At 40.5% G+C, this 14,566-nt stretch overlaps 1 protein-coding gene and 1 long non-coding RNA gene across 2 annotated transcripts; both read left to right on the forward strand.

The window, feature by feature from the left end:
• The first annotated feature begins 14 nt into the window (after positions 1-14).
• Positions 15-2,489, forward strand: LOC143125984 (uncharacterized). The gene is made up of 5 exons (XR_012987340.1): positions 15-840; positions 1,470-1,567; positions 1,679-1,807; positions 2,015-2,106; positions 2,219-2,489. It is a non-coding gene; the product is annotated as an uncharacterized LOC143125984 (long non-coding RNA).
• An 878-nt stretch (positions 2,490-3,367) lies between these two features.
• On the forward strand, positions 3,368-5,979 carry marveld3 (MARVEL domain containing 3). The gene is made up of 4 exons (XM_076288236.1): positions 3,368-3,501; positions 4,027-4,334; positions 4,426-4,517; positions 4,759-5,979. Exons 2-4 carry the CDS (start codon positions 4,075-4,077, stop codon positions 5,367-5,369), a joined length of 963 nt encoding a protein of 320 aa, XP_076144351.1. The 5' UTR covers positions 3,368-3,501; positions 4,027-4,074; the 3' UTR covers positions 5,370-5,979.
• Positions 5,980-14,566: the final 8,587 nt, after the last annotated feature.

The following is a 14,566-nucleotide window of genomic DNA, read 5'->3' on the forward strand; positions in this document are numbered from 1 at the left end:
ACTAGAGTGGCGCTGTTTACAGCACAAGGTCCTGTCAAAATTGTTATTAAGCGGAATTATTCTGCTCAGTCCCATTGTAGTCTGTCATGCAACACACTGCAAAGCAGTGGCACGGGTAGGCTAGTTCATAACGAACATGGCAGCAGATCCTCTTGTCGCGTTAACAGACTTTATGCCGATTTTGTGCTTTAAAAGATGTCATGACATGTGAAATGTTTGCCAGGAAGGCATCAAACCTACCAAGAGGGTCAGCTAACGCATTCCTGAATTTATTGGCTAATAGGTACCAACCAAGTTGATTTTTATTTGATATATTGGTGTAATGGAGTCAAAGATAAGTCTGGGACTTCCCAGATAGCAAGCATAGTCGGCCCGATTCTGGCTGAGTGCTGGCAATGTCGGCTGAAGCACAGTCTGAGCACAGTAAACACAGTCGGCCCGATCCTGGCTGAGTGCTGCCACTGTCGGCGGAGTTTCAAGTCGGCTGAGGCACTGTCCCCTTGAATGGGCCGATACTGACAAGCAGTAGTTGGGCTGGTTACTGTGTTTCTTATTTGGCCCGATTGTGGTTCGACGGGCTACTGCCAGTGTTAGAAGCAATTTCAGCAGACGGATTTTATACAGTGTGTGGCCCGATACTTGAGGAACGAGCACTGATCAGTATCAGGGCTGTTGGCGGCAAAAATGAAACATTTAGCGGCAGACGGACACTAAACGTACATGGCCCAATTCTGTAAAGTGACTGTCGGCCCATTACCTGTGGAAGAGCCATAAGCAGAGCAACCGTTCCGTTTGAAACCAGGACGGCGCTAAACTGTCTCGTTTTGGGCACTGGCTGTGGTAAGTAACATAACTTTACCTTTACCTGTATTTACCTGTACATGTAAATTATTATGAGTGTACGTATTATCGCAGCAGATATATTTCAAGCAACTAGCATAACAAGAATGGGTGTTTCAAGCTAACCTAGAAGCTAGCGGTTATGACTTCTGATGGCCTGTTGGGCTAATTAACGTTACCGTCAGTGTTGGTGGTTAGTCAAAAAAAATCAGTGCTGTAACGTTAATGTTAGCTATACTTGCACAGTTCTGTGGTTAATTGTGATCGAATTATTTCAGAAATATACAGCTTAACAATTAACCAGCATTGGTTGACTTGGAAGAGGCTAGCTAGCGATTGGTAATTGGGAATCTCTTTCTCTTATGCTTCAAGCAGGACTGAGACTTTATTGTGTGTGTGTGTGTGTGTGTGTCTGAGAGGGAGAGAGAGAGAGCTCTCTCCTGCCTGGTAGCAGGGTGGGTCCTGTCCTGGTCATGTAAAGCTGATAAAAATCAGTAGGCATATTTTAAGGTCATTTTGTGTTTTGTACTGGGGGGTTTGGGGTTAATAATTTTGAACACATACTAGGCCCCTTCCTTAGCCTACTAATTGTGGCTATAACTAATTTAAATGTACACCTCTGAATCCAGGCAACACTGACCAGAGACCTGCAATCCTTTGGATGAAGAAGGCTACATTTGTGAACCATTTCTTGTGTTGGTAAAACAGGAGACATGAAGAGTTCTTGGTAAGTTGTACATTGATTTAATAGAATATGTAATACATTTTTGTTTAGATGAGCCAAATAATAGGAATCAGCTTTCATCTAGGCCTGTGTTTTTTGATGTGTCATTTTTAGATGCTTTTGGTTTGCCTCATCCATTATGTCGGAAAAGAACAGGAGTGGGGAATGCGCTGTTGACTGCATGGCCAACTGGAGCACCCACAAGGCTCTTGTGAAGGAAGTCCACAAGCTCTTGTGCTTCAGGTGTGTATATGTGTTGACAAATATCTTTTGCGCTTGGTAATTGTCATTGGTAATAAATTATCATTTAACAACCACACAATGTCTTGTTTGCCCAAAATAACTACCAGGGAGGTGTTACCAAAGCTGCAGAGTCGCAAGACTGGGCTTTAGTAATATTTTGTCAGACAGTAAAGGATAAATAGTTTAATGTTTTTTCCCACTGCTAAGATGACATGCTGTCCATGCATCTCAAATTGAGAAGGGTGGATGGAAAGAACTCTTTGACCAACCCCCAACTGAGAGAGCTGAGGTGGCTATCAGTAAGTATATTTGAGTGGACAAATAGAACTTCTCTGACAAATGACATGTTGAAATCTTGCTTTAGACCTCATAATGATCTTGTAATATATGTTCTTTTATACCTTAATGCAGTTTGGAGACACCCCCCGACTGCTAGTGCTGCTGAAACCGGTGGAGGCAACAATGAAGCGGCAACAGAAAGAGAAGGCAGGTGGCAAAGGTTGCTGCTGTTGAAAAATACTTTGAGAGTTAGTGTGTGTGTGTGTGTGTGTGTGTCTGTAGCTGAGTAGGTCATGGTACATGGTACAAAAATACAGAATTTAAAGCACTAACACTACACTTAACTCACAACCCACAACTACTGACCATGCAATAACTCTTTTAGAGAAAAGTGTGTGTATGTGAGTGAGGGAGAGAGACAGAATATTTCTGTAAATGTTTAACAATGTTAATTTAGAATAATTTATTTCTTTGAATCATTATATAATTTAAAAATGTTTATTTTTAATGAAAGATGTAGATTTTTGTAGATAAAAGTATCTTGTATATTTTAACTGGTGTAATTTCTAAAGTGTATATATATGTAAATGCTTGTATAATTTTAAAATGTTTGTTTTATTTGCAAGGTTGTGTTTGTTAAACTTGTTAATAAAAGTAACTTGTGCTTTTAAATACTAGTTCTGGATTTCTATTTATTTTCAAGTACTTTTGGTAGTTAATGGGCCACATGTAGCCCGGGGACCCAGCCGACATTCAGCCAACACTCAATAAGTAATTTTACTGTGTGTGGGCCACAACTGGGCCAAGAGAAACAATAAGAGTCATTTTACTGTGTGTGGGCCACACCTGGGCCAGAGCAAATTCTTTGTGTCAGTTATCAGTGACTGGGCCATTTTTGGGCCGGGGACCAAGCCAGAAGTGGGCCAACACTCACACTACCCTAGGGCAAGGTAGTGGGCCAGAGGTGGGCCGGTCAAATTTTGCCATGTGGGTTTAGACTGCAGAAATAGGCTAATTATCGCAGCTAGGCATGAACATTGCATGAAAAGGTTCTCACTCAAACCTAGGCCAAATGGGCCACAAAACACCTGATAATAAACACCTGGATTATCGTTTCAGCTCTAGTTAAACATGTGCAGACAACTGAGGATACAGCCTTCTAGTTGCTACTATCCCAAGAAAAGAAGAAAAACACCAAAAGCCTACACCTCTACCTGTAGCCTGCTACTTCGCAGTGGCAATAAAAGGCGACAGCCATGACGCGAATGGGGCGGTCTTAAATTGAAACTGGATAGGTAAGTAGGTAGGTAGGCAGGGAAGAAAAAGTGAAATCTCGATGGAGGCCTACATCGCCTTAAAAGGGGGAATTTCAAAGGGTGGTAAGCTATTCGGAGAACCTTATCACGAACGTACAGGTAATGTGGCAGTTTTCCGTTTTTTTTTTATTGATGTAAGTTTTGTGTCTTTGTTGTGTTATGGCCGAGAGCGAGACTTAGGGTAGCCGCCCAAGAGGTCAACGTTGCGTAGGAGGAAAATATTTAGCACGGTTTTATTTCCGTAGAATACACGCAGAATCCCGCGTGTATAGGCCTACATCAAGACAAGAATTGCCCAGACGATAGCCTAACATAACATTAGTGAGCCTAAGTGCTAGTGTTTGTTTACAATGTAGTCTATGACGTTCATAGCATAGCCAATGTAAAGCCTAATATTGGTGGGCTTATATATTTTAGATTAGACGACACAATAAGATGTAACAGCCAGGCACAAGGAATAAAACAACCCCACTAAACAAATCACAAGTAGTTAGATCAGTGTTTTAGTTGGTTTTTTTTGGCTCTGCTCTCTTGTACATTTCTCACCTAGGCCTACTGATAATTACTATTGGCCTATGTTTGCTTGATTTAGAAGCATCTGATTTCCCTCCTTGTCTTGAACAGGTTGCCCATAATTTGAAGTTTGCCAAGTAGCCTACCACATTTGCCACAATGCCAGAGCCGGACAGGCACCACCGACGGGATGATCACCGGCATAAAAGCAGAGAACGAGAACAGTCTCACTACACAAGAGATGATGAGAGAGAAACTGAGAACTATTATGAGAAGAGAAACAGGACAGGAGAAGAGAGGAACTACGGCAATGATAAGAGTAACACAAAGCGTAATTATCCCGAGAAAGACAGAGGTGCATACACTCACCCAGACAGGCATAATTATGACTCTCATCATGACCAAGGCCATCATAGACAGTAAGAGAATTACAAGCGCTTACAAACTGCTACTATACCTTAAATTGGATGTGTGTATGGCTCTTGTGTAATTCTTTCCTCTCTATTTAAGGTACTTGGAAAGTCCTGTGTCTTCTTACAACCAGTATGACCCACAACACCGAGAAGCACTTCACAATATCAGATATTTGGGCACAGGAAGAGGTATCTTAGCTGAAACATTAATTTCAAAACATTTAGTTTCAAGACTTGGCAAAAGTGGTCTTGAACTTTTCATGGACTAAGTGGCTATTTTTAACTCGGCAGTAAGAATTGAAATCTCATGCCTGACCTTCCTTTCAGGTGTAACACTAACTTCTTAACCACAGATCAATATTACAGTTATAGCATGGGCTGGACACTATGGTTTTGAAAATGAGGTGTGTGATTGTCTTTTACCATTCAGGAATTTGCCAGGCAATGGAGGTATTTCTCAACATGTTGATCATTATATGTGCTGGAGTTTCTCACAGTACAAAGGGGGAGTACCGTGATATTGCCAGCCTTGGTGGTTTGTATGAATACTACTATGGAGGTGCCAGCGCTTTCACCGGATCAGAGGCAGAGCGGGTGAAACAACTTGACCGACAGTTCTATCAGCTCAAGCTGCCCCCTTACATCTTCAGCATGGCATGTGGAGGGGCATTGATGGTTTATGCTCTCCTCATGCTGGCCCTGGGTATCTTCCGTGTGCCATACCGCTGGCCATTGACATTACTTGTAGAGGCCATACTGAATGGCCTGATTGGCTTGGGCTACATCCCTGCAGTGGCGTTCTACTTCATTAAACTTCAGGAGACTTACAACCACCCCATTTGCAAGGAGAGGGAGGAAATGTATAAGAGCAAAGGTCACAGAGGATTTGAGTGCTCACTCCATGGGGCAGATGTTGCAGGAGGTCTGTTTGGGGTGATGGGGGTCATTCTTTTCCCCCTTGGTGCAGTGCTGGCTATCAGGGCTTTCAGGGCAGTCAGAGAGCGCAAGAAGCAGCAGGAGCTGGAGAACAATCATCTGTAAAAAGGGTCTTCTCCAGTTTTTTTGTTTGGGCTATAGGTATTTTGGGGTTCTGCACGGTCTGAGAACAAATTTTCACTCACACAAGAGAGATGGGGTTATTACTGTTATTTGATATCAGAAATTTAGCCTACAGAAAGCACACATTAGGTACAGAACTCTCCACTGGTTGGAATTTAAATTCCATATCTGTGCACTATACAGTACAGAATACACTACTTGCACTTAAAATCTGAATAGCTTGTTTTTTTACTGCTGAAACAGAAGGGAAACAGAAACTAGCACACATAAATCTCATTACCATTTGTAACTTTTGGCTGGACACTTTAACACTATGTTTACTTGCAGATTGCTGTCTATAGTTACTGTATAATTTTACAATTTTACGTTTTATGTAGCTGTATTGTTTTTTGTCTTTGCTTTTATCTAAAGACTAACGATTATAGGTCATTTGTATTATTTGTCAGTGTGTCAAAGCTAATAGGCCATTTATATTGGTGTCAATATCTTTTGAGCATTTTTAGATTGACTTATTTTTATGGTATTTACATGTCTATTCTTTTTAAAATGCATATACATCCCATTTCCCACTTAATAAATACTAATTTCTGGACATATTTTACCATTGTCTTTTGTCACAGAATAGCAACAGCAATATGTCAAATTGCTTTTGTGGTTGATTACAAATAATGAATGAATAAGTAGAATTTTGTACAAAACTAGGGTGTTATACACATTCAGTGACACTCAGTCAGTAAAGTGTAATAGGATAAGTCCTTTTTTGTAAGGACTTATCACCTAACCTGTTTGTCCTATTTCAAAGTAGCATGAAGCTACTTTGTTTATTTGCAATAGAACCCCAATCTTCCTGTGATTTTAAAGCAGCATGCATTTTATCTAAAACTTACCAGGTTGTAAATAACCAAGGAAATGGGGACTATGAGACAAGGTGATTCAAATGCTTAAATGAGGAACATATACCCAAGAAAATATCCCAAATACCCAATGGAGTATCAGTGGATCCGTCAGAAGAAAGAGGGAGTTGCATCACACCCCTCAAATCACACACAAATGCTGTCCATTAGGTTTGTGAGGCAATCCACCACAGTCTAGCCATCACCCTTAAAAAATCCACTAGTTCAGTGGCTGGGGATGAAGGTGTGATACATTGTTTTAGAGGATCCACATTAAAGCAAGTAGCTTAAGGTATGGGAAAAGGTTTTTATGGCTACATGAAACCAAAAGAGTTTTTTTTGTCAAATATTTTATGCGTTACAGGTGTAAATCTCCCACTGACTCAGGAAAAAACACCTACAAATACTGCAGAGGTAACATGCTGTGAGTTTTAATCAGGCATTGTTGAAGGGAAAATGAATGCAAGGGAGGATAAATGGAAATAAATGACACATAATCACCAGATAACTCATTGTAGTCTGTTGTAACTAGGCTTGGGGTAAACTGCAGAAGAATATGCAAAGCTGACTAATGTCAAAAGAGTAAAGGCTAGTTGTAGCAAGGGGTTCTCTACCAAGTATAACCTATAGGGGTTCAATACTTAAAAAACAGAATATTTTAGTTTTTAATTTATAGATTTTTATTTTTAGCACACATGGCTTTTAAAATATACACTGACTGGTACAGTATATAGTATTTAGTTTCTTTCTGCAAAAGCTGTCAATTATTTAGCCTAGAAATCTAGACGCGCCCCTATCGGCAGCAAATTACATTTGCTGCCAGGGCTAGTCTAGCAACTCTCCGTTGGCTTGTGAGCTCCAGAAATCGAAACTTAATCAGGCCTTTGAAATCGTGTATAGAGTCGTTTGGTGGGCTTAGCATAATGATTGATGGCAGAGTTGCAACGGTTTGGCTTGAATTCCCTGCTACTTGAAAACAAATATCCTATTGCGTCCTATTCCGTGCAGAGGGAATTTGAAAGACAACTGATTATCCCGCCCCTCGGACTGAGCACTGCGAACGGTGAGTGCCCAGACCCTACATTTTAATGTGGGTCTGGCTCGCCAGGCTAGTCATATATCATATGGTTTCAGGGACAAGAAATTAAGAAGGGTTGGGCTGCTATTTGGAAATGACTAGTGTGTTTAAATGACTGCATATGGCTTTGACGATGATATATGCATATGACTGCCAGTGAATTCACCGGGTTGGTCAGTTGCTAAAGAACTTTGCATGTGAAGACACAGCTCTGTGCGCAGTTTTCATGGATCATCATTGCCCTTGGACATTTTTCAGCTGGTTTGGAAATTGGACTAATTTTAATCACTTTTCCCACTTTTTAAATATATATATATTCTTTTTTTTAAACTTTTTATTTGTTTATTGTATGTCTTGTATGTCTTGGTGTCACGGGTACCCTGGCGACTACGCCGCTCCGTCCAGCATTTTTTGTATTTGTTATTTTTTAAATGTATTTGTCTTGTCTTGATGTCATGGGCACGCTGGCGACTACGCCGCTCCATCCGGCATCTTTTGTCTTGTTATGTGTCTTGTTTGTGGAGCGCTTTGGGTTGCACTCTGTGCATGTTTAAATGCACTTTAAAAATAAAACTGACTTGACTTCATCTTTTATACCCTAAAATATACAAGTGGGTGGTACTCTGTGTGTGTGTGTGTGTGTGTGTGTGTGTGTGTGTGTGTGTGTGTGTGTGTGTGTGTGTGTGTGTGTGTGTGTGTGCGCGTATGGGTACATACTGGATGTATACTGGATGCATGTATGTATATGAATGAATGACACCCATTTAAATATTTGTAAATTATGAAATAATTACTATTATACAAATATCACATTCAGATATGAGGTCACCACGTTAATATGAACATAAATACAATCAAATAAAAGCATAAGCACAAACTGTATTCTAATTCATTACTTCAGCGTTGTTATTTAAGCAATGTGGACACCTGATTTTCACAGTATAAATTTTTATTGCTACTTGGCTGAAAAGTTAATTAAAAATACAGCTTTTCTGCTCAAACCTATTCATAGCAGCATCTCCCAAAAAGAAACACATGACCATCACCCACTCTCAAAATCCAAAGGAGTATGATTTGAGCAGACAAACAGCAAAAGTGCTTCTCTTTACCTAAATCATAGAACAAATTATTTCCTAAACCTAATCGCATCAAAATTTAACAGAACTGAAATGAATTCCGCAGTTTTCTGCATGCTAAAATATAAACATAAAAATATCATATGTTCCAAAACAATGCCTTATAAACATAAATGTTATTATCTGTACAAAGTAATCACATTTTCATATATATTTTATATTGTGTATTCATTTATATTGGGCATGCTTCAGACATTAAATACATTGATAATTAGTATCTTAAACAAAAGATAGTATCTTGATGGGTGACGATACACCACAGAATCCCAACATTTCTATATTTTGTACTGGAGGACCTATAAATTTGCATGAAACAATGAAGTACAAAAATAAACCTCAGCTTCTTGGCATTGAGAGAAAATATTCAAGAATCTCTAGAAAAAAAAGAATATACAGAAATGACAGTGAGATCAAACTTTGGTCACATGGAAAGCAATTGGAACATCTCCTATTATGGTCTTATCAAGAGTTAACCATAAACATATGCAAATAAGTCATACAGCTATACAGCATATATGACATATGACGATGGAACAATTTTTTGCCACAGACATAACTTTTCAGTTAATGTCATTCAAAACCAAAACCCAGACACACACGGACAAATGGTACACATAACTAAGTACATCAGTACATATGAGTACACTCACACACAGTCAGTTCATTTGATCCCTTTGTGGCAGAAGACAAATTAACTTCCTCTGCATGGCAAAAACACAAACATAATGGACTTCATAAGAAATGTAGGTGCGGGTAAATAAAATGTTGTATCATCTTAATGAAAAACAACTGGCACACGTGCCACCACCAATTGAAAACCCAACAATCACACAGACACAAACATTTTACATTAAAATCTTCCACTTTAATATCATATTGTATGGTACTTAGTTCTTGTTCAGTAGTTTTCTAAAAAATTAAAGGGAATACTCTGCCACTCGATTATTGATTCATATTAACAGTACCCTGTGTGTCACCCACAATGACATTTGTACTCTCCATAAATGTACTTCCCTTGAACACCACCACTCCTAATATTCATGAAGCTCTTGCATGAGTAAACATTTTGGTTCAGTTCATGGTAAAGAAAGAGTGTGTCTGTAAACATAAAGCTGCCCATCATCCAGTACGTGGCCATAGCTCTGCACGTGCACTGTTCTGAGTAACACAACATGATGAATATTTGGCTGCAAGAGCACATACAGTACAACAGCACACAGACATAAAGTGGACCTGAAGCACTGGCATAAACAACTCTGGGCTTAACTGGCAATCTAGAGCCAAACACAGAGGCAAGCAGCTCACGCACCAAGAGCGACTATGCTATGAAACAAAGGAACACTTTTCAATGAGAGTGAACAGAAGGTGGACAACGACAGAACATAGTTCACAGCTCACACATTCACACACACGCACACACACAGACTGACACAGGGAGTGCTCAGTTTCTCTTCATTTTCAATGAATGCAGAAAAAAACCCTCCTGTTTGCAGTCCACTCAAAGGCTAGCCTCTTCTATATATACACACAAGCACGCATTGAAGCCTTGAGTATGTTGCATATATCAAGTTAAGGACCAATGTTGATCGTCCTCATGCCTCTAGAATAGTTGTGCATCTCACACTTGTGAATATTCTCCTCGTGCCCACTAGGCAAAGAAATGAGCACAATTCATGTCCATTCACCACTGCGCCTGCATGAAGGAGAAAAGCCAGATGCTCCTCTGTGAAGTGGGAAAGGTCATTATGACATTAGACCCCTGCTCTCAGGTTCTGTCTGTTTTGGCAAACTGGTCTTCCTCTTGAGTGCCAACATGGCGGACTGTGGTGTGTGGATTTAGAGGACCAGAGTGTGCGCCTGTAGTGTTTGGCGTGTGTCTGAGTATGGGGTCTCTAGGTCGGTGAGGTGAGATTATTTTATTACCAAAGCCCCAAGTTTACTTTCTGGCATTCTGGCACTCAGACTCATAAGTGGTATCTGTCAGTGTTCTGGCACATTGCTGTCAAAATCCCCCAGCCTCCCAATTGGGCTATGTGAAATGAACCCCCGAATTTAGAGAGACACATGTGTGAAAGACAAACTTGAATCACATGGGTGTCTCATTCGCCACCTTTGCCTAATAAATACTGTATATTCTTCAGTAATCTACTTTCTCTTAGAGAAGAATGAATGTGTTTGACCAAGACAGGCCACAACAATCACAACAACTCAAAACCTATGAGTTTCCTGTGCATTTAACACATAGCTAATATGTGAGATCATACTCAAATATATTAATATCTATATAGATTTTGATTAACTATATACAAAGTGCTTTGACAGTGTAAGATTCTTTCAAACAAATGACTCCATACACATACCGAAACTAATTAGTGATCCAAGTAACATAGATATTTATGCAAATGTAGTTGTTGTAATGTGTAATGAAAAAAACAGTCTCTCTACTCTTATGATATGAACTGTCTATATGTTCAAGAGGTCCATAAGATTATTTTGATGGGTAATTGACTACTGAAGCTAAGAGTCAAAAATAAGACAAACTATTTTAAAGGGAAGCTATGCATTTCAAACATATGCAGATTAATAATCTTTTTCAGGAAATTCTCTGGCACAGTTGTGGTCAAGCACATAGGTCCTCTCACCATAAATGAATACTGACTTTTCAACTGTGCTTAATATTTTTGGCCTCAACCAAATCAGGCAGAGAGTAAAAGAATTCACTAATGGAGAACACAATGAGATGAAACACTTGGATCCTCATTAGCAGTAAAGGAGAGCTTAGGGGAGCTCTTATCCGTATCCAGCTACAAGCTACAACAGCCACTGGCTCACGCTCTCAGTGCCTTTCATAAATGCCTTCAAATACTTCCTCCAAACACACAGACAGAAACACAGACGCATGCATGCAAGCACACACACAGGCACGCACGCACGCACGCACACACACACACACACACACACACACACACACACACACACTACCCAATACTACAATACCCATCCCTGGGACAGGGGCCTTTAGGGTCACACGCTACTTACACCTCCATTGTAAAGACTCCACAATACAGACACAGACTTGTGTCTGAGCTATGCAACCCATGTCCCCATTCCCCAATAAAGATTTCCAGTAAAATAAACAGTCTAAGTGGTAGGATTGGGTTTCCATGTGAATGTTTTGATGTATTGAAATATTTTGGCACATTTTGAATGACAAACAATTGCTGACCAACACCAATTTCATTTATAGCCTCTGCTCTAAACCTAAAAATATGGGCTAATTGCTGAACGCTAGCATGTCTATCAGGCCATCCCAGACTAGACACTGATACAGCAGAGTCACATTACAGTACTTGGCGCGGAACTCCCACCCACGCAGCTTCACAATGCTGTGAAATCAAACATAAAACCACCATTAAATCCATCATCTTTTGTTTAAATGGCACAAAAGCTCTCACTCCTTTAAAAGGGAATTGTATATGAGGGGTATAAGGTATCCTTCCTTAACGTGAACCTGATGAAGCAACTTGCGAAACGCGTTGTTCATGCCACATAAAGTCAGCAAAATATACCCTCCAGTGTGCGATGTATACTACTCTTTGACTTTTCAATAGTTATACTGCACACCATCAGCACCTGGAGCAAGAAGAGCTATGCACAGGGATTTTGACCTTTGATAGGTATCCTTTCTTATACTTGACCAGGGAGACATACAGAACTAGGAGCTTCAGTGTTCTCGCTACAAAAGCCTGTAAATACAGCCAATATTTTTTTTAAATAGATGCTTCCGGAAAAAAATAAAAAATAATAATTCATTCGGCAAACACGAATAATCCAATTGCTGCATATATAAATGAATTTGTTGCATTCCTATAAAGTACAATAAATAAATACATTTCTATTTTGTCCATATAATTTCTTGACATTTGTTATATGAATATCTATAATTAAATTACATTATTACTATTGAATATCATATTTCTACGAAATGCAATTCTATGCATTAACCAACAAAAAAAAGGAAGCCTCATTAGCTCCATACTTCCAAGACTCGTAGGTCGAGCTAATAAGATAGCTTTCATTCCAAACCTTCAGATAAACCAGATATACTGATAACACACTTATCCATGTGCATCTGTTTTTGCTCTGGTTTGGCCTCAATATAGGACCTGATATAGGTTTTCTGTACATGACAGATGAGGGTCCTGTAGACTACCCTCCAAACCAGGACAACGTAAACGGAGATGTTCCATTTTGGATGGGAATTAAAATGCATGTCTGACTAACCGAAGAGGAAGCAAAGTGGCGGCGGAACAGTGACAGACATGACTAGTGGTGGAAGGGAGAGCACAAGCTAGCCTTCTCACGTCTCACCACCAGATGGCCCCTCAACCCAAAGCTAAAATGAGGCGTTTCACCTTGTCAAAGCAATGGTGCAGCCAAGTCTGAAATCTGCTCTTTTGTCAGTGAGAGCGCATGGGGGAGAAAAAAAAACAAAACCATAAGAGATATCCACTGCAGCCCAGCGCTCACCTACCGTTCCAAATCTCAGTCTTTTCAGCTGAGAAGCGGAGTGCCAGACAGACACATTATAGTATCTGTCAAAGGAGATACATGTAGGGCTATTCTGAAAATGGATGGTCATGGCAGAGGATCCACACACACACTCAGGCACGGTCACAGACATAGGACATTACAGTATACATTACACTATGTGTCACTTCTTTTCTTACACTGGCGTATCAAAAACCACTTTGCCTCAGTTTATACACAAGGCTAATTTTTGTATTCTCGTATTGGACAATTTAATTTACAGAGAGGAGGAAATATCCGGGTTTAGTCCTCAGAACAGTAATACACTGGTTCATCAGAGAGTTTGACTAAAGTTTAGTCTAAATGGAGTGTTACAGCCCATTTTTGTTGGCATTACTCTTTCGCTCTTCAGCAAATGACACACTTGTAACTTCAAGTACTCAAGTTGAAAAGTTATCTCTGAGCAGCGAAGGTCATTTCAATTATTCATCTTCACAATGCCTTGACTGATCTGCATGTTTAATTACACCACTGTGTTATTTCACATTGTGGGAGTGTGAGTGAAGCACACCCTGCACTCTGTCTTCTCACTTCCCCTCTTCCTACTCTGGCGAGATACTTGGGAGTTGTAGTATTTTTCCCTTCACCCAGCCCAGCTTGAAGGTGATGCACTCTTTGTGAGAGACTCTCCCCCTGTGTGACAGAAAACAGCTCCGCAATGGACACCAGGGAAAAGGCCTGGGCATATTTTGTCTGAAGGCTCTGTCTACAGTCTGGAGATGATAAATAATGTCTGACAAACATCCACTGAAAAGTGGTTTTCCATCTCTTTTGGAAAGAAATCCACAAGCAGGTAGCCCTCTTTTCAGAACTGCCTTTCTTCTTCGGGTGTCAACTGCAGCAGACATTTTGGCAGGTCGCGCCTTGTTCAAGGCCGTCCACTGTGCAGTAGGATGAGTCAGGTTTGGACAGAGAGAGAGAGAGAGAGAGAGTGAAAAGAGAGAAGAAAAGAAGCTGTGATGGTGGTCCAGTGAATTCCTCCAATGGATGTCATTACTGAACGAGAGCCAAAGTAGTCCCCCAGAACCAGGTAATTTACAGTAGGCACTTTTTTCACCTTTTGGTCATAGGATGGCCCTTGAAACTTTCTCATGGGGAGGCTTTCTAGGATGATAAGGCTAGAGATCAAAAAGCCTGCCTTGAGCGTGACCTTGATAATAAAGGGCTAAGCTAGCATATGAGATCAACACTGTTCTACATATGAGGTATTCCAGCTCAGGCGGAGGGGATGAACCTTGCTTCAAGACCTCGTTTCATTGGTCCTGATACTCCTTGCCTGACCAGTCCATGAGACCTATCCACCTGCCAGGCTCCACGGATAGACTACCATCTAGCACTCTGGGCAGATGGCACGCTATCGGGTTAGTGCACTTGGGACTCCACACACAATGACAGGGCTGAATGGATACAGGAACTGGAATATCCCACAGGTACCATAGAGGGCCTTGTCTTTTCCTCTTGGCATGGCACTACCTCAGAGAG

Source organism: Alosa pseudoharengus, unplaced genomic scaffold (genome assembly GCF_046254945.1).
Source record: "Alosa pseudoharengus isolate Yale_2024_CS ecotype anadromous, Long Island Sound unplaced genomic scaffold, YU_APseudo_1.1 YU_APseudo_1.1_scf_16, whole genome shotgun sequence".
NCBI lineage: Eukaryota > Metazoa > Chordata > Actinopteri > Clupeiformes > Clupeidae > Alosa > Alosa pseudoharengus.

What these genes read in the sequence shown, in the direction of transcription:
- marveld3 (XM_076288236.1), top strand. Translation starts at nt 4,075, where the DNA reads ATGCCAGAGCCGGACAGGCACCACCGACGGGATGATCACCGGCATAAA. An exon ending in GACCAAGGCCATCATAGACA is followed by an intron (nt 4,335 to 4,425) that starts GTAAGAGAATTA and finishes TCTCTATTTAAG; the next exon opens with GTACTTGGAAAGTCCTGTGT. An exon ending in ATATTTGGGCACAGGAAGAG is followed by an intron (nt 4,518 to 4,758) that starts GTATCTTAGCTG and finishes TTTACCATTCAG; the next exon opens with GAATTTGCCAGGCAATGGAG.